Here is a 27,025-nt window from a genome sequence, read left to right on the forward strand (position 1 = left end):
AGAGGGAGACAGAGGAGAGAGAGAGGAGGAGAGAGAGGAGGAGAGAGTAGTGAGTAGAGAAAAGAGAGAGGAGAGCCTGGCAGGGCAGAGAGAGCCAATCCACACACACCTAGTATTTGTGTCTTTGTGAGAGATATACAGCAGGGTTTAATTTGTGTTGTCTTTGTGAGAGCTATACAGCAGAGTTTAATTTGTGTTGTCTTTGTGAGAGCTATACAGCAGGGTTTAATTTGTGTTGTCTTTGTGAGAGCTATACAACAGGGTTTAATTTGTGTTGTCTTTGTGAGAGCTATACAGCAGGGTTTAATTTGTGTTGTCTTTGTGAGAGCTATACAGCAGGGTTTAATTGCATCCAAGCTTTTGTCTTTTCTCACTTAGAGATCAGAGTCTCAGGGTCGGCGTACATTGGGCTGATTTACTAGGATACAATGAATTCTGTATAAAAACAAACATTATACAGCTTGGATACAGCCCTTAGCAGTGATACATTATATTGTCCATACGCCACAAATCCCTGAGGTTCCTTATTGCTATTATTAACCGGTTACAACATAAATAGAACAGTGAACAATTAGTTCTGTGTCATACCCATGGTATATTGTCTGACATACACAAGGCTGGAATGCTGTTTCAGCCAATCACCATCCAGGACCCAAACTACCCGGTTTATAATCTGTATTATATACCGGGTGGTTTGAGCCCTGAAAACTGATTGGCTGAAAGCAGTTGTATATTTATTTATTTATTTTTCACATTTATTTAACCAGGTAGGCTAGTTGAGAACAAGTTCTTATTTGCAGCTGCGACCTGGCCAAGCTAAAGCATAGCAATTCCACACATACAACAACACAGAGTTACATATGGATTAAACAAAACCTACAGTCAATAATACAGTAGAAAAAAGTGAGTGCAAATGAGGTATACAGTGAGTGCAAATTAGGTAAGATAAGGTAGTTAAGGCAATAAATAGGCCATGGTGGCGAAGTAATTACAATATAGCAATTAAATACTGGAATGGTAGATGTGCAGAAGATGAATGTGCAAGTAGAGATACTGGGGTGCAAAGGAGCAAGATAAATAAATACAGTATGGGGATGAGGTAGATAGATGGGCTGTTTACAGATGGGCTATGTACAGGTGCAGTGATCGGTGAGCAGCTCTGATAGCTGGTGCTATCAGAGCAGCTTCAGTGATTTTTGCAGTTCATTCCAGTCATTGGCAGCAGAGAACTGGAAAGAAAGGCGACCAAATGAGGAATTGCCTTTGGGGGTGACCAGTGAGATGTACCTGCTGGAGCGCGTGCAACAGGTGGGTGCTCCTATGGTGACCAGTGAGCTGAGATAAGGCGGGCTTTACTTAGCAGAGACTTGTAGATTACCTGGAGCCAGTGGGTTTGTCGACGATTATGAAGCGAGGGCCAACCAACGAGATCGTACAGGTCGCAGTGGTGGATTGTATACGGGGCTTTGGTGACAAAACGGATGGCACTGTGATAGACTGCATCCAATTTGTTGAGTAGAGTGTTGGAAGCTATTTTATAGATGACATCCCCAAAATCGAGGATCGGTAGGATGGTCAGGTTTACGAGGCTATATTAGGCAGCATGAGTGAAGGATGCTTTGTTGCAATTCTAGATTTAATTTTGGATTGGAGATGCTTAATGTGAGTCTGGAAGGAGAGTTTACAGTCTAACCAGACACCTAGGTATTTGTAGTTGTCCATGTATTCTAAGTCAGAGCTGTCCAGAGTGGTGATGCTGGACGGGCGGGCAAGTGTGGGCAGTGATCGATTGAAGAGCATTTAGTTTTACTTGCATTTAAGAGCAGTTGGAGTCCACGGAAGGAGAGTTGTATGGCATTGAAGCTAGTCTGGAGGTTAGTTAACACAGTGTCCAAAGAGGGGCCAGAAGTATACAGAATGGTGTCGTCTGCGTAGAGGTGGATCAGAGAATCACCAGCAGCAAGAGCGACATCATTGATATATACAGAGAAGAGAGTCGGCCTGAGAATTTAACCCTGTGCCCCCTCATAGAGACTGCCAGAGGTCCAGACAACAGGCCCTCCGATTTGACACACTGAACTCAGATAAGTAGTTTGTGAACCAGGCGAGGCAATCATTTGAGAAACCATGGCTGTTGAGTCTGCCAATAAGAATGTGGTGATTGACAGAGTCGAAAGCCTTGGACAGGTCGATGAATATGGCTGCACAGTAATGTCTCTTATCAATGGCGGTTAGGACTTTGAGCGTGGCTGAGGTGCACCCATGACCAGCTCTGAAACCAGATTGTATAGCGGAGAAGGTACGGTGGGATTCAAAATGGTCAGCAATCTGTTTGTTAACCTGTTATGGCTGCCAGTCAAAATAGAGGGCGCCAATTTCAAACCACAGAAATCTCATAATTACAATACCTAAAACATACATCTGTCTTATATCATTTTAAAGCTATTCTCGTTGTTAATCCCACCAAAGTGTCCGATTTCAAATAGGCTTTTCAGCTAAAGCACTGCAAACGATTATGTTAGGTCTCCACCAAACCACAATAAGCACAGCCATTTTCCAGCAAAATATAGCATTCACAAAAAGCGTAAATTAAGATACAATTAATCACTAACCTTGAATTATCTTCATCAGATGACACTCATCGGACTTCATGTTACACAATACATGCATATTTTGTTTGATAAAGTTCATATTTATATAAAAAAATCTGAGTTTACATTGGCGTGTTAGATTCACTAGTTTCAAAAACATCAAGTGATTTTGCATAGCCACATCATTTCAACAGAAATACTCATCATAAATGTAGATGATAATACAAGTTATACACATGGAATTATAGATATACCTCTCCTTAATGCAACTGCTGTGTCAGATTTCAAAAAAAGTTTACGGAAAAAGCAAGCCATGCAATAATCTTAGACGGAGCTCAGAACAGTAGCCAAATTAGCCTCCATGTTGGAGTCAACAGAAACCAGAAAATACATGATAAATGTTTCCTTACCTTTGATGAACTTCCTCAGAATGCAGTCCCAGAAATCCCAGGTCTACAATAAATGCTTGATTTGTTCGAAAATGTCCGTTATTTATGTCCAATTAGCTACTTTGGTTAGCGCGTTTGGTAAACAATTCCAAAGTCACAAAGCGCGTCCACTATAACGTGACGAAATGTCCAAAAGTTCCGTATCAGTCAGTAGAAACATGTCAAACGATGTACTGAATCAATCTTTAGAATGTCGTTGACATATATCTTGAATAACGTTCCAACCGGAGAATTAGAATTACTTCAGATGAGTGGTGGAACGCAGGTCCTTCATCTGTGAACGCGCCTGGTGAAAGCATGGTCCACTCATGGCTGTGGTGACTATTTCCTGTGTCAATCAACCCCCCTTCACATTAGAGTCATCAGACAAAGTTCTATTGACTGCTGACATCTAGTGGAAGGCGTAGGAAGTGAAAACTCATCCATCGCTGTAATTTCAATGAGACCTTGGTTGAAAATCTGCCACCTCCAGAAAAAAAACAGGAAGTGGAATTTCTCAGGTTTTTGCCTGCTAAATGAGTTCTGTTATACTCACAGACATAATTCAAACAATTTTAGAAACTTCGGAGTGTTTTCCATCCAATACTAATAATAATATGCAAATAATAGCAACTATGACTGAGGAGCAGGCCGTTTGATATGGGCACCTTTCATCCAAGCTACTCAATACTGCCCCTGCAGCCATAAAAAGTTAACTTGGATTTCGAAGACCTTAGAAAGACAGAGTAGGATAGATATTGGTCTGTAGCAGTTTGGGTCTAGAGTGTCACCCCCTTTGAAGAGGGGGATGACAGCGGCAGGTTTCCAATCTTTGGGAATCTCAGATGATACGAAAGAGAGGTTGAACAGGCTAGTAATAGGGGTTGCAACAATTTCAGCAGATCATTTTAGAAAGAGACGGTCCAGATTGTCTAGCCCGGTTGATTTGTAATGGTCCAGATTTTGCAGCTCTTTCAGAACATCAACTATCTGGATTTGGGTGAAGGAGAAATGGTGGGGGCTTTGGCGGGTTGCTGTGGAGGGTGCCAGGCAGTTGACCGGGGTAGGGGTAGCCAGGTGGAAAGCATGGCCAGCCGTAGAGAAATGCTTATTGGAAATCTCAATTATAGTGGATTTATCGGTGGTGACAGTGTTTCCTAGCCTCAGAGCAGTGGGCAGCTGGGAGGAGGTGCTCTTATTCTCCATGGACTTTACAGTGTCCCAGAAGCTTTTTGAGTTAGTACTACAGGATGCAAATTTCTGTTTGAAAAAGCTAGCCTTAGCTTTCCTAACTGCCTGTGTATATTTGTTCCTAACTTCCCTGAAAAGTTGCATATCACAGGGGCTATTAGATGCTAATGCAGAACACCACAGGATGTTTTTGTGCTGGAGAAGAGAAGACAGGTCTGGAGTTAACCAAGGACTATATCTATTCCTAGTTCTACATTTTTTGAATGGGACATGCTTATTTAACATGGTGAGGAATGCACTTTTAAAGAATAACCAGGCATCCTCTACTGACAGGATGAGGTCAATGTCATTCCAGGATACCCCGGCCAGGTCGATTAGAAAGGCCTGCTCGCAGAAGTGTGTTAGGGAGGTCCTGGATTAATCTCTACATCACCAGAAGAGCAGAGGAGAAGTAGGATAAGGGTATGGCTAAAGTCTATACGAACTGGCTGTCTAGCACATTCGGAACAGAGAGTAAAAGGAGCAGGTTTCTGGGCACGATAGCACAGATTCAAAGCATTGTGTACAGACAAAGGTAAGGTAGGATATGAGTACATTGGAGGTAAACCTAGGCATTGAGTAATGATGAGAGAGATATAGTCTCTAGAGACGTTTAAACCAGGTGATGTCATCGCATATGTAAGAGGTGGAACAACATGGTTGGTTAAGGCATATTGAGCTTGGCTAGAGGCTCTACAGTGAAATAAGACAGTAATCACTAATCAGGACAGTAATGGACGAGGCATATTGATAGTAGAGAGAGGCATGCATAGTCAAGTGAACATATGGGTCCAGTGAGTGGTTGGGCTGTCTGGGGACACGGCTATTCAGACAGTTAGTAGGCCGATGCTAACAAGCTAGAAGTTAGTAGGCCTGGGCTAACAAGCTAGCACTTAGCAGACCGGGACTAGCAAGCTAGCAGTTAGCAGACCGGGTTAGCAAGTAAGCAGTTAGCAGACTGGGGCAAGCAAGCTAGCAGTTAGTAGACTGGGGATAGCAAGTTAGCAGAAGGGCCTTCAGGGGACGTCGCGATGGAGGTAAGTCTGTTTTTGCCTCTTTGTACGATGATTTTTGATATCACGTGTATGGCAAGAAATATACATTTTACTGGTCTAATTTGGTTGGTAAGCAGTTTATAATAGCAATAAGGCACCTCAGGGTTTTGTGGTATATGGCCAATATATCACGGCTAAGGGCAGTATTCAGGTCCTGCGCTTTGCATCACGCCTACAAACAGCACTTAGGCGTGGTATATTGGCATACATCACACGTCCTAGGGCCTTAGGGCCTTATTGTAGATGGCCCTTGTAGATGACATCGCCGAAGTCGAGGATCGGTAGGATAGTCAGTTTTACTAGGGTAAGTTTGGCGGCGTGAGGGAATGAGGCTTTGTTGCGGACTAGAAAGCCGACTCTAGATTTGATTTTAGATTGGAGATGTTTGATATGAGTCTGGAAGGAGAGTTTACAGTCTAGCCAGACACCTAGGTACTTATAGATGTCCACATATTCTAGGTCGGAACCATCCAGGGTGGTGATGCTAGTCGGGCGTGCGGGTGTAGGTAGCGAACGGTTGAAAAGCATGCATTTGGTTTTACTAGCGTTTAAGAGCAGTTGGAGGCCATGGAAGGAGTTTTGTATTGCATTGAAGCTCATTTGGAGGTTAGATAGCACAGAAGTATACAGAATGGTGTCGTCTGCGTAAAGGTGGATCACGGAATCGCCCGCAGCAAGAGCAACATCATTGATATATACATAGAAAAGAGTCGGCCCGAGAATTGAACCCTGTGGCACCCCCATAGAGACGGCCAGAGGACCGGACAACATGCCCTCCGATTTGAAAGGCACACACTTGTTTATATAAGGTTCCACAGCTGACAGTGTATGTCAGAGCAAAAACCAAGGCATGAGATCGAATTAATTGTCCGTAGAGCTCCGAGACAGGTGTCTGCAGCATTGAAGGCCCCCAATAACCCCATTGACCTCCATCATTCTTAAATGGAAGAAGTTTGGAATCACCAAGACTCTTCCTAGAGTGTGCCGCCTGGCCAAACGGAGCAATCGGGGGAGATGGTTACTCTGACAGTTCCTCTGTGGAGATGTGAGAACCTTCCAGAAAGACAACCATCTCTGCAGCACTCCACCAAGCAGACCTTTACGGTAGAGTGGCCAGACAGAAGCCACTCCTCAGTAAAATGCACAATAGCACGCTTGGAGTTTGCCAAAAGGCACTGTAAGAACTCTCAGACCTTGATAAACAAGATTCTCTGGTCTGATGAAACCAAGATTGAACTCTATGGCCTGAATGCCAAACGTGACGTCTGGAGGAAACCAGGCACCGCTCATCACCTGGCCAATACTATCCGTGCGGTGGTGGCAGCATCATGCTGTGGGGATGTTTTTCAGCAGCAGGGAGTGGAAGATTGGATCGTCAGGATTGAAGGAAAGATGAACGGAGCATAGTACAGAGAGATCCTTGATGAAAACCTGCTCCAGAGCACTCAGGAGCTCAGACTGGGGAGAAGGTTCACCTTCCAACAGGACAACGACCTTGAGCACACAGCCAAGACAATGCCAGTGTGGCTTCGGGACAAGTCTCTGAATGACGCAGTCAGAGCACAGACTTGAACCAGATCTCTCTGAAGAGACCTGAAAATAGATGTGCAGCAACACTCCCCATCCAACCTGACAGAGCTTGAGAGGATCTGCAGAGAAGAATGGGAGAAACTCCCCAAATACAGGTGTGCCAGGCTGGTAGCGTCGTACCCAAGAAGACTCGAGACTGTAATAACTGCTAAAGGTGCTTCAACAATGTACTGAGTAAAGGGTCTAAATACTTATGTAAATGTGATATTTCATTTTTTTCAAAAAAAAACTGTTTTTGATGTCATTCTAGAGTATTGTGTGTTAATTGATGGGGGGGACTATTTAATACATTTTAGAATAAGTCTGTAACGTAACAATATGTGTAAAATATGAAGGGGTGTGAATACTTTCCGAATGCATTGTATACAGTGAGTTTATAAAACGTTAACAACACCTGCTCTTTACATAACATAACCTGGTGAACCCAGGTGAAAGCTATGATCCATTATTCATGTCACTTGTTAAATCTACTTCAATCAGTGTAGATGACGGGGAGGAGACAGGTTAAAGAAGGATTTTTAAGCCTTGAAACAATTGAGAAATGGTTTGTTTATGTGTGCCGTGCAGAGGTTGAATGAGCAAGACATTTGAATTGGGTATGGAAGGTGCCAGGCGCACTGGTTTGTGTCAAGAACTGCAAGGCAGCTGGGTTTTTCACCGTCAACAGATTCCTGTGTGGATGAAGAATGGTCCACCACCCAAAGGACATCCAGCCAACTTGACACAACTGTGGGAAGCATTGGAGTCACCATGGACCAGCATCCCTGTGGAATGATTTTGACTCCAAAAAAGGGGGGGGGGGTGCAACTCAATATTAAGAAGGTGCTTTGTCTATACCAGTGTATAGATTTTTTGATAAGGTAATATAATGGTATAAGGGTTTGTTTTGTAGACTGTTCCTATTGATGATTTTACCCATAACTGTTTTCAACTGTAAATCTCATCCAGATGTCTTTTTATAATTTATGGACTTCAGTGCTTTTTTTCTTTGATGCACTAAACGGCCTTTTTAACCACCTGTGTCTGTGTCACACAACACTATGACTTGAGATGCTCTTCCCTCCACCTCAACCGCTGCTAAAAATTCAAAGATGACATTTACACCTGTCGCGGGTATGTGTGTGTATTTTGGACTTTGTAGGTCAGAAGTGTGTGTGTGTGTGTGTGTGTGTGTGTGTGTGTGTGTGTGTGTGTGTGTGTGTGTGTGTGTGTGTGTGTGTGTGTGTGTGTGTGTGTGTGTGTGTGTGTGTGTGTGTGTGTGTGTGTGTGTGTGTGTGTGAGAGGGCTTTAGTCCATTAGATCTGTGATAGTTTTTGTGGGGTGGCTGATGATGAAGATTGCAGTACATTTGAGGAAGATTGATTCATCCTGACTCATGATTTTACTAGTACTTCCTTGAGCTTTGACTCTAAGCCTCACCATTGCAGCATGGGAAATGTAGTTGAAATGTATTCAATGAATGGATCTGCTTCTTATCTGTCCATATATTCAACATAGTAAATACATAATACAAAACATATTATTCAAATCAAACACTTAGACCAATCAAGCATGCTTGTCAGATAATCTTATTGCTGAAATTCCATAATTGTAGTCTTCAGGAATTTTTGTCAATTTCGGTGATTAATATTCTATGACTGCAGCCTGTTGGTTGCGGTCTGTACATGTCAGATAAGCTCCATCATAGAATGTGGTCTTCTATAGACACTGATTGTGTGCTGCCTGTGCAGGAGCGAGGAACAGAGGGCGCCTGCGCTGTGGTGTGACAGGCAGAGCCCTCCAGAATACAGAATACCAGCTCTGCTTTTCTTATGCTTTTGGGGAGGGAGAGAGGGAGGGAGAAGGGGAGAGAGGGGTTATGTCTGTCAGACAGAATTACTGCTCTCACTCTCTCTGTCTCTCCCTCTATCTCTTCTTCTCTTTCTCTCTCTCGCACTGTCTGTCTGCTTGGATGGCAAATCCAACTCCTGAGGGGGAGATCACCATAGCGACAGTGCTGTGCTATGCATGCCTGTGGATGCTGCTGCAGTATAGGCACAGAGAGCAGGGCGCTCCTATGGAAACTCATATACGGCAAGCCCGCTATCGCCGTCATGGCAATGAGCAGCTAGTGCACAGTGTTAATGATGGGATGGATACAGCCGGAAAATGCCTTTTGTAGCCCAACAAATTAAAAGTTTTATGTCTTGCTTTGTCCCAATTCTCACTAGGGCAAAAATTCATAAATTGTTACACTAAGTGCAACCAACGATTTATAAGACATCAGTCCATTTGAATGTTGTTTATTGTTTGTTAGGCAGAGCTCACTGTATTAGGCAGAGGTCACTGTATTAGGCAGAGGTCACTGTATTAGGCAGAGGTCACTGTATTAGGCAGAGGTCACTGTATTTTTACTACTTTAACTGAGATGGATTTGATATGCCTCAAAAGAGGCTACTTTGATGACAGTAGATCTAGAAAAGGTTGAGGTTCCAAATGGTTGTGTTCTAAAAAGGTTCTCGACAGTTTTCTATGGGCATTGGCTAGAGGAGTTAACCAGAGGATATGTTCTAAAGGAGATTTCTCTGAGGGAAGTCATTATACACAACATATACTTCTCTTATACTCACCCTCTCTTTCTCTCGGTCTCTCTCTCTCTCTCTCTCTCTCTCTCTCTCTCTCTCTCTCTCTCTGTCTCTCTCTGTCTCTCTCTCTCTCTCTCTCTCTCTCTCTCTCTCTCTCTCTCTCTCTCTCTCTGTCTACCTCTCTCTCTCTGTCTCTCTCTCTCTCTCTGTGTCTCTTTCTCTCTCTCTCTCTCTCGCTCTCTCTCTGTCTCTCTCTGTGTCTATCTCTGTGTCTGTGTCTCTGTCTCTCTCTGTGTCTATTTCAATTCAATTTCAATTTCAATATGGGTCTTTATTGGCATGGATAGGAAACATATGTTTACACTGGCAAAGCAAGTGAAATAGAAAATAAACCAAAGTTAAATAAACTATAAAAAATGTACAGTAAACATTACACTCACAAAAGGTGATGTCTATATACAGTGTTGTAACGATGTGCAAATGTACAAAGGGAAAATAAATAAACATAAATATAGGTTGTACTTACAATGGTTTTTGGTCTTCACTGGTTGCCCTTTTCTTGTGGCAACAGGTCACAAATCTTGCTGCTGTGATGCACACTGTGGTATTTTACCCAATAGATATGGGATATATTAGATATATTAGGAAGTGCAGATCAGGTTCTACCTCATTTTGTGGGGAGTGTGTTTTCTCTTGAGAGCCAGGTCTGCCTTCGGCGGCCTTTCTCAATAACAAGGCTATGCTCGCTGAGTCTGAACATAGTTAAAGATTTCCTTAATTTTGGGTCAGTCACAGTGGTCAGGTATTCTGCCACTGTGTACGCTCTGTTTAGGGCCAAATAGCATTCTAGTTTGCTCTGTTTTTTTATAAATTTTTTCCAATGTGTCAAGTAATCATCATTTTTTTTCTCATTATTTATTTGTCTATTTGTGTTGCTGTCCTGGGGCTCTGTGAGGTCTGTTTGTGAACAGAGCCCTAGGACCAGCTTGCTTAGGGGCAGTGGTGGAATAGGTACCCAATTGTCATACTTGAGTAAAAGTAAAGATACCTTAATAGATAATGACTCAAGTAAAAGTGAAAGTCACCCAGTAAAATATTACTTGCGTAAACGTATAAAAGTATTCGGTTTTAAATAGTATCAAAAGTAAATGTAATTTTTCAAATTTACTCAAGTATCAAAAGTAAAAGTATAAATAATTTCAAAATCCTAATTTTTCAGATTTTTATTTAGTTACGGAGAGTCAGGGGCACGCTCCAATACAGACATATTTACAAACAAAGCATTTGGGTTTTGTGACTCTACCAGATCAGAGGCAGTAGGGATAACCAGGGATGTTCTCCTGATGTGTGAATTTGACCATTTTCCTATCCTGCTATGCATTCAAAATGTAAGTACTTTTGGGTGTCAAGGAAAATGTATGGAGTAAAACGTACATTATTTTCTTTAGCAATGTTGTGAAGTAAAAGTAAAATTGGCAAAAATATAAATAGTGAAGTAAAGTACAGATTCCCCCAAAAACTACTTCAGTAGTACTGTAAAGTATTTTTACTTAAGTACTTTACACCACTGCTTAGGGGGCTCTTCTCCAGGTTCATTTCTCTGTAGGGGATGGCTTTGTGTTGGAAGGTTTGGGAATTGCTTCCTTTTATGTGGTGGTAGAATTTAACAGCACTTTTCTGGATTTTGATAATTTGTGGGTATCGGCATAATTCTGCTCTGCATGCATTATTTGGTGTTTTACGTTGTACACGGAGGATGTTTTTGCAGAATTCTGCATGCAGTCTCTTTCTGTCTGTCTGTCTGTCTGTCTGTCTGTCTGTCTGTCTGTCTGTCTGTCTGTCTGTCTGTCTCTCTCTCTCTCTCTCTCTCTCTCTCTCTCTCTCTCTCTCTCTCTCTCTCTCTCTCTCTCTCTCTCTCTCTCTCTCTTCTCTCTCTCTCTCTCTCTCTCTCTCTCCATCCATCTCTCTCTCTTTCTCTTTCTCTTTCTCTTTCTCTTTCTCTTTCTCTTTCTCTTTCACTTTCTCTCTCTCTCTCTCTCCCTCTCTCTCTCCATCCATCTCTCTCTCTCTCCCTCCACATAATTACAGCACAATCCTTCTCCAAATTGTCTGCAGTGTTCCCTTATTCATATGTGGCTTAATTACCTGTGGAATTTTAATTGGTGTGGCCTGCCTGTGGGAGACGTTGAGGTGTCCAAGGTCATACTGAGTGGAGCAGGCACACTTACACACACTGAGACAGTCAACAGTCCACAGTTTGCACCCGCAAGCTATCTGCCTGACAGCTGTAGGATAAAGGGAAGAGAAGAAGACACCAGTGCAAAATAAAGAAATGTCAAATGTATGCAAAGGAAAATGGATTCTTCTCTGATCACAGCCTGTACTCTCCCTGAAAATGTATATTTTTGTTGTTATTCTCTAGTCTGTGTAGCTGAATCAAATAAAAATACATTTTTATTAGTCACATGTGCCAAATACAACAGGTATATACAACATTTCAACTTACAGTGAAATGCTTACTTACGAGCCCCTAACCAACAGTGCAGTTTCAAAAAAATATGGATAAGAATAAGGGATAAAAGTAACAAGTAATTAAAGAGCAGCAGTAAAAATTAACAATATATACAGGGGAGTGCCGGTACAGAGTCAATGTGGAGGGGCACCTGTTAGTTGAGCTAGTATGTACATGTAGGTAGAGTTAGGAAATTGATAGGAAATTGATCTCCCAGTTGCACTTGATGTGTTGTATGTGGAGAACTTGATAGGAAATTGATCTCCCAGTTGCGCTTGATGTGTTGTATGTGGAGCAGTTCTCTGTGTGTGTGTACCCTAATCGTTAGTACTTATAATTCCAAATGGAGTAAAAATAGAGAGGCCCATTAGCTGGCAACGTGTCCTTGTTGTGCCGGTTGCCGGTGGTCCTTCAGTCTAACTGCGACAGTAGATTTGCACACATTAGGGCAGGCTAGACCGGATCCATTGGCTGAGTTGGAGTGGGGATAAACCACAGTAAATAGAGTAGAAATGTGGGCCATTGTACAGCCCAATGACTCCTAACCAAGCATGTGAGCAGTGGTGTAAAGTACTTCACATTTTTTTTCCTTTTTTTTAGGTATTTGTACTTTAGTATGTTTTTGACAGGTTTTACTTTTATTTCCCTAGATTCCTAAAGAAAATTATGTACTTTTTACTCATTTCCCCACACACATTTCCCCTGACACATTTCCCCTGAAACATTTCCCCTGACACATTTCCCCTGACACATTTTTCCTGAAACATTTCCCCTGAAACATTTCCCCTGACACATTTCCCCTGACACATTTCCCCTGACACATTTCCCCTGACACATTTCCCCTGACACATTTCCCCTGACACATTTCCCCTGACACATTTCCCCTGACACATTTCCCCTGACACCCAAAGGTACTCATTACATATCAAATGCTCAGGCAGGACAGCAATGTGGTCTAACTTACGCACCTATCAATATATATCAATCCCTACTGCCTCTGATCTGGCGGACTCCCTAAATACATATACTGCATTTGTAAATGATGTTTGAGTTTTGGAGTGTGCACCTGTGGACTCCACACTGAGTATCCCTCTGTTTCACTTGTGTTTCCCTTCAACAATGATGAAACAGGCAGAGCAATGTTGAGTGTGGAATCCAGGCTACTACTACTATTTCACATCCACTCAAAGAACTGTGGCATCTCATCACTGTCTAATCTAGTCTCATTGATAAAGAACAGCAACCTTCAATGTTTCCTTCCAAACTATAAATAAGTCCCTAGATATGGAAATAAAGTCATTGATTTCCTGACATCCACATTAACTTAAGGTTATGCGTCCCTCTAGCGGGACACCAGCCGACAATATCCGGTGAAATTGGAGGGCGCGCAATTCAAATATATAATTGTAATATTAAACATTCATGAACGTACAAGTATCTTATATCATTTAAAAGCTTACATTCTTGTTAATCTGCGTTGTCTGATTTACAATAGGCTTTACAGTGAAAGCAAACCATGCGATTGTCTAGGGCGGCACCCCACATCAAGGGTCCAAGCTACAACATGAATGCTCATTTTGTTAGATAAAATCCTTCTTTTTATCCCAAAAAGTAATTTCAGTAATCCACTCGTTTAACATGCAGACATAGGAGTCCAAATAGCTACCTCTGAACTTCGTCCAAACAAGTCAAACGACATTTCTATTTAATGCTCAGGTCCTCTAAAATGTAAATAAACTATAATATTTCATATGGAAAGTAGTATGTTCAATAGGAAAGCAAAATTAGTAAGTGCACGCCCTTTCCCTCGCACGCCCAAAGACTGATTGTTCCGGTGATCTCCTCACCAGAACTCCAAATTCTTGCTTGTTTTTGAAAACACCTGAAATCTTGAATAAAGACTGTTGACATCTAGTGGAATCTTCGGATGTTCGCCTGCCATATCTATTCTCTTTTAGTCTCAGACTTATTTTAACAGTTTTAGAAACGTCAAAGTGTTTTCTATCCAATGCTACCAATTATGCATATCCTGGCTTCTGGGCCTGAGTGACAGGGCATGTCAGTCAGGAGGAAATTCAGGAAACTAGACCCTATCCCAGAGAGGTTTTAAAACCATGCATCATTTCACTCACTGTTTTTGAGCAATTAAATGGAAATCTCTCAACAGCTAATGATTATTATGGGAATGTAATTGAGGGCTGGTTGTGTAATTGAGGGCTGGTTGAATAAGCATTGGTTTTACATTTTGGAGGCTGAGTCTTCTAAACGATGTCTGCTGGGTTTTTGAAATGCAGTGGCGTTTGGGAATGTAATTGAAGTAGAGAATGCATTTTCCTGTATGTATGTACAATTGGTTAGGAAATATATATTTCTATTCTTGTTTAGTTGACATTATGCAGTGATTGACGTCCTCTCTGAGCCTGTTGGACTGCATTATGAATCCTCCAGATTTGAACTGATATAGAAGTCATTAACATTGTGCCAGATTGGCTATATCTGGCTATAACACGGTATCTCTAGAGATACAGAACCCTTATCTCATTAAGGCCATTGAACAAATCTCTACTCCTCTCATGTCTTGTATTTAGTGTCTATGGTTGCCCCCTGGCCAAAAAGAGGAAGACCCAGGAGAAACAGCCTCTGGAGCCTGCCCCCAAGAGGAGGCCCTTCTTAACCCCTCCCGACCCAGAGGAGGACACTGTTGCCATCTTCCCCTGCTATGAACCTGAACCCATGGATGAGAGGGAGGAGAAGGAGCAGGGGGAGTTAGAGGGGGAGATCCAGGAGGAAGGGGAAGAGGAGGAAGGTGAGGGAGAGGAAGAGGGAGAAGAGATGGAGGAGGAGGAAGGATTTTCGGAGGATAACGAGGAGCAAGGTGATGAGGAAGGTGAAGAGGAGGAAGATGAGGAAGAGGTGGAGAGGGAGAGAGCGGTAGTAGGCCCAGTAGAGGTAGAACAGGTGGAGGATGGGATAGAGGAAGATGAGGAAGCAGAGGATGGGGATGATGAAGAGCAAGAAGAAGAGGAGGAGCAAGAGGAGGAGGAGGATGAGGGTGATGAAGATGAACCTGAGGAAGAAGAGGAGGAAGAAGTGCACCATGAGCCAGGTGAGTGCATATTTCCAATGTTTCTGGGGAAATAAGAGAGGGTGATAGAGCTGGGTGGAGCTGGGAGTTATTTGCTGGAATAATAAGCTGCCACTAGAAATGAGGTCCTTGAATCAAAGATATACTTCTAATCAAAGTGATGCACCTTTGATGTGGCCAGTGAGAGCCATACCCAATCATGGAGAGACGGAGGCATAATACCTCAGAGAGAATAGAATTGGTGAAAGGGGTCTGTCTGGGCAGTAGGAGAGAGAGGCATGATGGTCTCTGTGAGCATGTGGCCAGTAAGGTCCTCAGGAGGAGGGGGGTGTACTAAGTGGTTCTCTACCTTCGGTGCACCAGATGCGCCTGCTCTCCTTCCATCGGCACTCCATCTTTCTCTGTCTCCCTCTCTCTCCCTCTCTCTTGTCCTCAATGGCTTCTGACAGTGCCTTCAAGAGCTATCGAGAGAGGAGCTCGCCGAGTTATTAACCCCCCCCCCCTCGGAAATGCCTTCTCCGAGGACATTCGTGCTCCCGAACCGGAACACCTCATACGCCTCTTTCATTCACTCCCGCGGTCTCATATGCCACTGTCCCTAAAATTAAAATGTATTATTACAACCACATTGACTCAATATCCATGATTAGTTGGCATTTGGTTTATTAGTCATACTAGATACATTGGATTTTACTTTTACGTGTTTTATTTAAATGATTTAATACTGGTAATGACTGGCCAAATATATGATGTACAACATCAAACTATTAATGCAAACATAATCCATTAAATGTGATAATTAATATCCAAACCATTGTACAATAAGTAATACATTGAAGGGATTGATAGTAAAAATCACAGAACTGCAAGATCAAAGGCAGATCAAAATCTAACTAGATGGAATGTTTTTGAAAGATGTTGAATTTCATATTAATATCCCAAAGAATTAAACTATGATGGTCTTGTTCTTCATCTATCCAACTATAGTAAGGGCTGAAAGGTCTATCCTTCCTTTCATGACCACAGGGAACCGCTACAAAAATAGTGGACAATCAAGGCATCACTTGATGGGACAGAAGGACAACAACAACAACAACAACAACAGCGGCCCCGGTCCAAACATAGGCCCTAACGGGGAAGAGTATGAAAACTACGATGAGCTGGTGGCCAAGTCCCTTCTCAACCTGGGGAAGATAGCAGAGGACGCTGCCTACCAGGCCATGACCGAGTCAGAGATGAACAGCAACTCCTCCAACAGTGCCGGCGAGGACGATGATGATGATGAGGAAGAGGCTAGCGAGCGCGGCGGGAGCAGGAAGGGCGAGTTGAGCGTGGACCTGGACAGTGACGTGGTCAGGGAAACAGTGGATTCACTCAAGCTGTTGGCGCAGGGCCACGGTGCCATGCTGCCTGATGACAGCTGCCTAGAAGGGGTGGATGACGGCGAGCATCCCAACGGCCGGTCCCACCATCATGGGGTCAGGGGTCAGGCTGAGGAGAGCGAAGAGGAGGTGTGTCTCAACAGCCTGGAATGTCTGAGGAACCAGTGCTTTGACCTGGCCCGCAAGCTAAACGAGACGTCTCCATCTGACCGCCCTGGACACCCGGGCCTGCACCACTACCAGGCACATCAGAACCACCACCCTCACCAGCCCCACCACCACCTACTGCACCAAACAGACCACCAGCACCATCAGGCTCAGCACCAGCCTCAGGACCACCACCACTTGCCCAGGTACGAGAGCTGCCAGCAGGGCCAGCAGCCAGACGAGCGTGGGTCCCTGGAGCGCAACTACTCAGACATGGTCAACCTGATGAAACTGGAGGAGCAGCTGAGCCCGGCCTCAAGGACGGGCTACTCGGCCAGCTGCCACCAGGAGGGGGATGAGGACACCACATCGGTGGCCTCGGATCGCTCGGAAGAGGCCTTCGACATGACAAAAGGCAACCTGTCCCTGCTGGAGAAGGCCATTGCTATGGAGTCGGAGCGAGCCAAGGTCATGAGGGACCGCATGGCCTTGGAGGGACATCATGCGGTGGTCCGGAGGGACAATCATAATCACCACCATCGCGGCGAGCACAGCCCCCGACAGAGCAGCGGGGCTGAGGAGCGCAAGTCCAGAATGCACCACGACGGGTCAAAGAGAGCATACTACCCTAAAGGTAACCACTTCCTGAAACTCTCAACACTCTCCCCATTCACACAATAGCCCCTATGTCAGCTAGTATCTTCACCCTGATCTGTACAGTATTTATGTTGCACTCAGTGTCAACAGCATTTCGGTTAATTGTTTTAAATTGATTTTTATTTCACCTTTATTTAACCAGGTAGGCCAGTTGAGAACAAGTTCTCATTTACAACTGTGACCTGGCCAAGATAAAGCAAAGCAATTCGACACATACAACAACACAGAGTTACACATGGAATAAACAAACATACAGTCAATAATACACTAGAAATCTATATACAGTGAGTGCAAATATACAGTGAGTGCAAATGAGATAGAATAAGGGAGTTATGGCAATAAATAGGCCATGGTGGTGAAGTAATTACAATATAGCAATTAAACACTGGAATGGGAGATGTGCAGAAGATGAATGTGCAAGTAGAGATACTGGTGTGCAAAGGAGCAAGATAAATAAATAAATACAGAATGGGGATGAGGTAGTTGTTTGGGCTATGTATAGGTGCAGTGATCTGTGAGCTGCTCTGACAGCTGGTGCTTAAAGCTAGTGAGGGAGATATGAGTATCCTGCTTCAGTGATTTTTGCAGTTCATTCCAGTCATTGGCAGCAGAGAACTGGAAAGAAAGGCGACCAAATGAGGAATTGGCTTTGGGGGTGACCAGTGAGATACACCTGCTGGAGCGTGTGCAACGGGTGGGTGCTCCTATGGTGACCAGTGAGCTGAGATAAAGCGGGGCTTTACCTAGCAGAGACTTGTAGATGACCTGGAGCCAGTGGGTTTGGGGACGAGTATGAAGCAATGAGAGCGTACAGGTCACAGTGGTGGGTAGTATATTGGGCTTTGGTGACAAAATGGATGGCACTGTGGTAGACTGCATCCAATTTGTTGAGTAGAGTGTTGGAGGCTATTTTGTAAATGACATCGCCGAATTTGAGGATCGGTAGGATGGTCAGGATTACGAGGCTATGTTTGGCAGCAAGATTGAAGAATGCTTTATTGCGAAATAGGAAGTCGATTCTAAATTTAATTTTGGATTGGAGATGCTTAATGTGAGTCTGGAAGGAGAGTTTACAGTCTCACCAGACACCTAAGTAATTGTAGTTGTCCACATATTCTAAATCAGAACAGTCCAGAGTAGTGATGGTGGACGGGCGGGCAGGTGCAGGCAGCGATCGGTTGAAGAGCATGCATTTAGTTTTACTTGCATTTAAGAGCAGTTGGAGGCCACAGAAGGAGAGTTGTATGGCATTGAAGCTCGTCTGGAGGTTAGTTAACACAGTGTCCAAAGAAGGGCCAGACGTATACAGAATGGTGTCGTCTGCGTAGAGGTGGATCAGAGAATCACCAGCAGCAAGAGCAACATCATTGATATATACAAAGAAGAAAGTCGGCCCGAGATTTTAACCCTGTGGCCCTCCCATAGAGACTGCCAGAGGTCCGGACAACAGGCCCTCCGATTTGACACACTGAACTCTATCCGAGATGTAGCTGGTTAACCAGGCGAGGCAATCATTTGAGAAACCAAGGCTGTTGAGTCTGCCGATAAGAATGTGGTGATTGACAGAGTCAAAAGCCTTGGCCAGGTCGATGAATACAGCTAGACATCTCTTATCGATGGCAGTTCTGATATCGTTTAGGACCTTGAGGCTGAGGTGCACCCATGACCACCTCGGAAACCAGATTGCATAGCAGAGAACGTACGGTGGGATTCGAAATGGTTGGTAATCTGTTTGTTAACTTGGCTTTCGAAGACCTTATTAAGGCAGGGTATGATAGATATAGGTCTGTAGCAGTTTGGGTCTAGAGTGTCTCGGCCCTTTGAAGAGAGGTTGAACAGGCTCGTAATAGGGGTTGCAACAATTTCGGCAGATCATTTTAAAAATAGAGGGTCAAGATTGTCTAACCCGGCTGATTTGTAGGGTTCCAGATTTTGCAGCTCTTTCAGAACATCAGCTATCTGGATTTGGGTGAATGAGGAATGGGGAGGCATGGGCGATTTGCGGTGGGGGGTGGAGGGCTGTTGATCGGGGTAGGGGTAGCCAGGTGGAAAGCATGGCCAGTCATAGAAAAATGCTTATTGAAATTCACAATTATAGTGGATTTATCGGTGATGACAGTGTTTCCTAGCCTCAGAACAGTGGGCAGCTGGGAGGACGTGCTCATATTCTCCATGGACTTTACAGTGTCCCAGAACATTTTTGAGTTTGTGCTACAAGATGCAAATTTCTGCTAATGCAGAACGCCACAGGATGTTTTGTGCTGGTCAAGGGCAGTCAGGTCTGGAGAGAACCAAGGGCTATATCTGTTCCTGGTTCAAAATGTTTTGAATGGGGCATGCTTATTTAAGATGGTGAGGAAGGCACTTTTAAAGAATAATCAGGCATCCCCTACTGATGGGATGAGGTCAATATCCTTCCAGCATACCCGGGCCAGGTCGATTAGAAAGGCCTGCTCGCAGAAGTGGTTTAGTGAGCGTTTGATAGTGATGAGGTGTGGTCGTTTTACAACAGACCCATTACGGATGCAGGCAATGAGGCAGTGATCGCTGAGATCTTGATTGAAAACATTTGGAGTGCAATTTGGTTAGGATGATATCTATGAGGGTGCCTGTGTTAACGGAGTTGTACCTGGTGGGTTCATTGATAATTTGTGTGAAATTGAAGACATCAAGCTAGGATTGTAGAATGGCCAGGGTGTTTAGCATGTCCCAGTTTAGGTCACCTAGCAGCACGAGCTCTGAAGATAGATTGGAGGCAATCAATTCACATATGGTGTCCAAGGCGCAGCTGGGGGCAGAGGGTGGTCTATAGCAAGTGGCAACGGTGAGGGACTTGTTTCTGGAAAGGTGGATTTTTAAAATTAGAAGCTTGAATTGTTTGGGTATAGACCTGGATAGTAAGACAGAACTCTGCAGGCTATCTTTGCAGTAGATTGCAACACCGCCCCCTTTGGCAGTTCTATCTTGTCGAAAATGTTTTGGTTACGGATAGAAATTTCAGTTTTTTTGGTGGACTTCCTAAGCCATGATTCAGACACGGCTAGGACATCCGGGTTTGCGGAGTGTGCTAAAGCAATAAAACAAACTTAGGGAGTAGGCTTCTAATGTTGACATGCATGAAACCAAGGCTTTGACGGTTACAGAAGTCAATAAATGAGAGCACCTGGGGAGTAGGAGTGGAGCTAGGCACTGCAGGGCCTGGATTAACCTCTACATGACCAGAGGAACAGAGGAGGAGTAGGTTAAGGGTATGGCTAAAGGCTATCAGAACTGGTCGTCTAGTACGTTCGGAACAGAGAGTGAAAGGAGCAGGTTTCCGAGCACGATAGAATAGATTCAAGGCATAATGTACAGACAAAGGTATGCAATGTATGTAGACGTGATATTAAATTAACTCTTAAAGACGTAGGCTATCAGCCCCTGCTGAAATAGGTTTCAACAGATGCCAATAGGGCCCACAGAAACAGAATTACTTAACATCAAGCTGAATAACTCGGATATCTTTTTTAGCCCATGGATCTAGTAATATTGGATGTTTACTTGACCCCTTGCCCAATAGTTCAGCTACTCCCTGGGACAGAAACATTTCCCCCAGCTGGTCTCCATGCTGTATATTGCAGTGGCAGCGTCGACTTCAAACTTATGTTGTTAAAATAGTCTGGCATGCTAACATCAGACGCTTGGCTTGTCAGGCATGGGAGTGAGCTATCCCATCTCCGTGTATGCTGTTATTAATCCATAAGATAGCTTCAGAGCAGATGAATGGGCAACATTTCAGACCGGGTCATTACGGTAGTATCAGATGGGTGGTGGTGGCACGTTCATGGTCGTTGGACAGAGATGCTGTGTTTTGAGTAACATTCCAAAGGACACAAAAGACATTGATCTGAAAGTTTAATACTGTAGCTACTCGTCTGCCCTGGTCACACTAGTCACTTTAATAATGTTTACGTACTGTTTTACTCATTTCATATGTACAGTTGAAGTCGGAAGTTTACATAGACTCAGGTTGGAGTCACTAAAACTAGTTTTTCAACCACTCCACCAATGTCTTGTTAACAAACTATAGTTTTGGCAAGTCGGTTAGGACATCTACTTTGTGCATGAAACAAGTAATTTTTCCAACAATTGTTCACTGACAGATTATTTCACTTATAATTCATTGTATCACAATTCCACTGTGTCAGAAGTTTACATACACTAAGTTGACTGTGCCTTTAAACAGCTTGGAAAATTCCAGAAAATGATGTCATGGCTTTAGAAGCTTCTGATAGGCTAATTGACATCATTTGAGTCAATTCGAGGTGTACCTGTGGATGTATTTCAAGGCCTACCTTCAAACTCAGTGCCTCTTTGCTTGACATCATGGGAAAATCTAAAGAAAACAGCAAAGACCTCATAAAAAAGTTGTAGGCCTCTACAAGTCTGGTTCATCCTTGGGAGCAATTTCCAAATGCCAGAAGGTACCACGTTCATCTGTACAAACAATAGTACAAAAGTATAAACACCATGGGACCATGCATCATACTGCTCAGGACGAAGCCCCTTTCCGTCTCCTAGAGATGAACGTAATTTGGTGCGAAAAGTACAAATCAATCCCAGAACAACAGCAAATGACCTTGTGAAGATGCTGGAGGAAACAGGTACAAAAGTATCTATATCCACAGTAAAACGAGTCCTATATCGACATAACCTGAAAGGCCACTCAGCAAGGAAGAAGCCACTGCTCCAAAACCTCCATAAAAAGACAGACTACAGATTGCAACTGCACATGGGTACAAAGATCATACTTTTTGGAGAAATGTCCTCTGGTCTGATGAAACAAAAATAGAGTTGTTTGGCCATAATGACCATCGTTATGTTTGGAGGAAAAAGGGGGAGGCTCGCAAGCTGAAGAACACCATCCCAACCGGGAACCACGGGGATGGCAGCATCATGTTGTGGTGATGCTTTGCTGCAGGATGGACTGGTGCACTTCACAAAATAGATGGCATCGTGAGGGAGGAAAATGATGTGGATATATTGAAGTAACATCTCAAGACATCCGTCAGGAAGTTAAAGCTTGGTCGTAAATGGGTCTTCCATATGGACAATGACCCCAATCATAATTTCAAAGTTGTGGCAAAATGGCTTAAGGTCAACAAAGTCAAGGTATTGGATTCATTGTCAGGAATTGTGAAAAACTGAGTTTAATGGATTTGGCTAAGGTGTATGTAAACTTCCGTCTTCAGCTGTATATTCTGTATTCTACAGTAGTGTAGTCAATGCCACTTGGACATTGCTCGTTCTATTATTTCTTAATTAAAATGTTTTACTTTTAGTTTTTTTGTATAGTTTATATATTACTGCACTGTTGGAGCAGGGAACACAAGCATTTCGCTACACCCGCAATAATATCTGCTAAATACTGTATGTGTATGCGACCAATAACATTTTATTTGATTTGGTTGAACTGAAGATCAAATAATTCTTCTATAAACTTTAAAGATCCATATAGTATCAGGACAAGGTAAGACCCAGATGCAGACTGTTTCGAAGTAACAATGTTTATTTCAGCAACAGGGCAAATGTACAGGAAGGCAGGCAGGCTTAGGGTCAGGACAGGCAAGAGCCAAAACCAGGAGGACAAGAAAAGAGAGACTGAGAGCAGGAGCTGATACCAAAAAGGTTGACTTGACAAACAAGATGAACTGGCAACAAACGAACTGGCAACAGACAAACAGACAAACCGGTATAAATACACAGGGGATATATGCAGTAGCCAATGTTGGGTGTTATCACTGCTATATTCAGAAACCACACTGAATTGGATGTCCAGGCATTATTTAACCTTATAATATGTGACATTTAAGTTTCTATTATACTGAAGTAGTAGAAATCCAAAGTCACTTGAAGTCATTTCTCCAGGTAATTCTGCCCATTGCTCGTCGTCGTCCACAACACATCTTGCCAACAGTCGCCACAGGATGTTGAATGGCAGGCGTGAAATCATGCAAAAATAGCATAACAAAATGATCACAGATATGTGGTCATCACAGATGTGTACTGTAATGGTATGTTATTAACTTCCATTAGCATAGGAAGCTAGTGGGGAGGTCTCAAGGAATATTAAGTATAATTGTAGTCTGAAGACCATATAGGTGACTGTACTAGTAAGACCCAGGGCTATTTAAGGCTTTGGTAAGACCTCACAGATCTGGCAACATGCTAGTTCTTTTTTCGAATGGTCATAATCGCATTAGATAATCTATCATCAAGTTATTTAAATTCAAAGTCTTCATCATCAAAGGCAGGGACTATGGCCTTGTGTGCGGGGGGGGGGGATTCATTTTTCTAATGTTGCCATGGGATCAGGAATATTGACAGCTCTGTGATCCATTACTAGTTCTAAATAAAAACAATCTAGCTGTGACGCACAGAGACAACGTTCATACACACGGCCTCTGCTCAACATAGTTGGGATTGTTCCTTGTCCTTGGGGGACCATTGAGGATTGGTGGCGATGGTAGCGATAGCGAGGCCCCAGATAGACATATGGGAGAACTGCTGATAAGCCAGTTTCACACAGGCTTAGTCATTCTGTGTTATCTCTACAGCAAGTGTACATTTTTTATGAAAATAAAATTGCATTTCTTGGATGTTGGGATTGAACAATTGCACAGATTTTCCGCAGCGAACGTGGGGGGAATGTGGGGGGAACATGTATTGCCATGATAAACTGATAAATCAGGTGTGACTATAGTCTGTGTTTCGTCCTACCCCATCTAAATTTGGGGGGATAATACGGTTCAAATACAATATGAATATATGACACTCTAAATGAAGTTCGGTAAACAACAGTGGATGGGACATTCCATTCATTTCGGTTTCTAGAGGTGACATGCTGGATGTCAGAAGGTGAATTCACCAATTTGTAAGTCGCTCTGGATAAGAGCGTCTGCTAAATGACTTAAATGTAAATGTAAATGTAGTAACCAGTCGTACACTCACCTAGACAGATGACTTTTGAACCCCGACCCACCCCTTTTTTTTCTCCTTGGTAGATTCCTCAAGGGGGGACAAGAAGGAGAGTAAGTGTCCAACCCCGGGCTGTGATGGGACAGGCCACGTCACGGGTCTCTACCCCCACCACAGGAGCCTGTCAGGCTGCCCCCACAAGGACAGGGTGCCACCAGAAAGTAAGTGCTGCACACTGCATTCCGTACTGACTGTGCTTGGGGGCATTTAGACTGTTTGTTGCCCTCTCGTAGTGCAATGTAGAACAACCTCTATCTCATTTTCTTTTGAATTTCTGGGTACCTCTTTTCCACTAAATGCCCTGCCATAGTTCTTGTGTTGGGTTGACACGTGAGGTCGTCTTCCGTTCAGCATGGGGATGCTCTCTCTTTGTTTGCGTTCACCCTGCTTGATGACTGCATGCAAAGTGATGTCTCCTCTATAGATTTTATACATAAAAGCATCTCTTTGTGAGACTACTTATTTTTTACCAGACTTACCTCTACTCCTGCTTCTGTAAAGGAAATATATACTTAAGCAATAAGGCACGAGGAGGTGTGGTATATGGCCAATACACCACAGCTAAGGACTGTTCTTATGCACAACGCAACAATAATGGTCATGTACCACAAACCCCCGAGGTGCCTTATTGCTATGATAAACTGGTTACCAACGTAATTACAGCAGTAAACAGAAATGTTTTTTCATACCTTTGATATACGGTCTGATAGCCAATCAGCATTCAGGGCTTGAACCACCCAGTTTATAATATGTCATATGTAACATTAAATATCACAGCAAATGTCTGCCTAGATACCATTTTCAATTCTTATGGATTAGTCTAACTAACAACACGCCGACTACCTTTGAATGCTGCTTGAGTCAATCCATTATTTTTCTGCTGCTTGCATGAGCATCAACAGGACAGTTGACTGTAACAGTGCATGACACTTTTTCTGCTCACTAACAAATTATAATTGGACAATAACCACTGACTCTGGGTGCTCCTAACCCCTCGCTGTCTCTCTCACCTCTCCCTGTCTGTCCTAAGTTCTTGCAATGTATGAAAATGTTCTAAAGTGCCCTACTCCTGGCTGCTCGGGGCGTGGCCATGTCAATAGCAACAGGAACTCCCACCGCAGGTGAGTGGCTGGCAACCAGGCAGGGCATGCACTGGGAGAGAAAATAATAAATCATGGAATAGCTACATTTATAGTCTGATCTCTCTGTTCAGGATGTAAGAGAGAGAAAAAAATAAAAAAGAGGAATATGTTGGGTTGTCATAGTCACTGGCTACCAGTGTATCTCAGGGTCAGGAATCTATTGTTTGTAGCTAGGTGGGTTCAGAGGCTGAGCCACGGTTTCCCAGTAGAGCAGCACAAAGCCTGGAGGATGCTAAGATGAGTACATTCTGCATACTGCGCCACACAAACACACACCTATACATAATGTATATACTGTACACCACGGACACCCCTTCAAATACAAAAGTATGTGGACACCCCTTCAAATTAGTGGATTCGACTATTTCAGCCACATCCATTGCTGAAAGGTGTATAAAATTGAGCACACAATCTCCATAGACAAACATTGGCAGTAGAGCGGCCTTAATGAAGAGCTCAGTGAGTTTCAACGTGGCACCGTCATAGGATGCCACCTTTCCAACAAGTTAATTAGTCAATGTTCTGTACATACTGCATATAGGTACCTAGACAATAACACTCACAATGCATACACTATGAATACACGATACACACACACACACACACACACACACCTCCCTTACCATCCCCAGTTGCTGGAGGCTATGTTATATAGAACACATCCTTTGGGACTGGCACGCACACCGTGTAGTCATTAGTAGTGTTGGGGAGCAGTGCATAGCAAGACGTATGAAAAAAAGAGAGAATTCTGTACATGTGTCTCTCATTTCTCTCCTCCTCGCTGTTGTCATGGAAACTCGATGATACTGACAGCAGTCCTGTCAGTTTGTCACACGGTCCTCACCACTTTGAAATCTGCGTGTGTCTGTCTGTGACTGTGTGTGTGTTCCGGCTGTATCAATGTTTTATTTATGGCACGGATATGAAACTATTAGGAGAGGCCCAGAGACCACATTCATCTCTCACACAAAAGCAGTGCCAGTGTGTATGTGAGAGGGACTGGTTTGTACGTGAGAGTGACTGGTTTGTATGTGAGAGGGACTGGTTTGTATGTGAGAGTGACTGGTTTTTATGTGAGAGGGACTGGTTTGTATGTGAGAGTGACTGGTTTGTATGTAAGAGTGACTGGTTTGTATGTGAGAGTGACTGGTGTGTATGTGAGAGTGACTGGTTTGTATGTGAGAGTGACTGGTTTGTATGTGAGAGGGACTGGTTTGTATGTGAGAGTGACTGGTTTGTATGTGAGAGTGACTGGTTTGTATGTGAGAGTGACTGGTTTGTATGTGAGAGTGACTGGTTTGTATGTGTATAAAGAGGCATCTTATAAGGTGAAAATGTGAGGGAGAAAGGAGAGGAAGAGGAGGAGAAAGCGAGAGGTGGAGAGAGGGTAGAGGAGGAGAGGAGGTAAGTAGGAGAGGGGGGAGAGTATGAGAGATGGAGAGGGGGTAGAAGAGGAGGAGGAGAGGGCAGAGGGGGGTCGGAGGAGAGGATAACAGGGGAAGACGGAGAGGACGAGAGATGAGAGGGGGAGAGGAGGAGAGGACGACAGGGGAAGGCATGTAGAGGAGGAGAGGACGAGAGGCGAGAGGGGGAGAGGAGGAGAGGGCGACAGGGCGAGAGGGGGA

General features: G+C 43.6%; 1 protein-coding gene across 6 annotated transcripts in view; it reads left to right on the forward strand.

The window, feature by feature from the left end:
* Positions 1-27,025, forward strand: part of LOC135557854 (myelin transcription factor 1-like protein) — a 136,684-nt gene that overhangs the window by 64,158 nt on the left and 45,501 nt on the right. For 4 of the 6 annotated variants that reach the window (XM_064991529.1, XM_064991532.1, XM_064991530.1 and 1 more), the window contains exons 6-9: positions 14,559-15,076; positions 16,043-17,218; positions 24,285-24,419; positions 25,289-25,379. In XM_064991529.1, coding sequence (XP_064847601.1) covers positions 14,559-15,076; positions 16,043-17,218; positions 24,285-24,419; positions 25,289-25,379 — 1,920 coding nt within the window. The remainder of the gene's footprint in view (positions 1-14,558; positions 15,077-16,042; positions 17,219-24,284; positions 24,420-25,288; positions 25,380-27,025) is intronic. The other 2 variants (XM_064991535.1, XM_064991531.1) reach the window with 1 other exon arrangement.

The sequence above is a fragment of the Oncorhynchus masou genome, chromosome 16 (assembly GCF_036934945.1).
Source record: "Oncorhynchus masou masou isolate Uvic2021 chromosome 16, UVic_Omas_1.1, whole genome shotgun sequence".
NCBI lineage: Eukaryota > Metazoa > Chordata > Actinopteri > Salmoniformes > Salmonidae > Oncorhynchus > Oncorhynchus masou.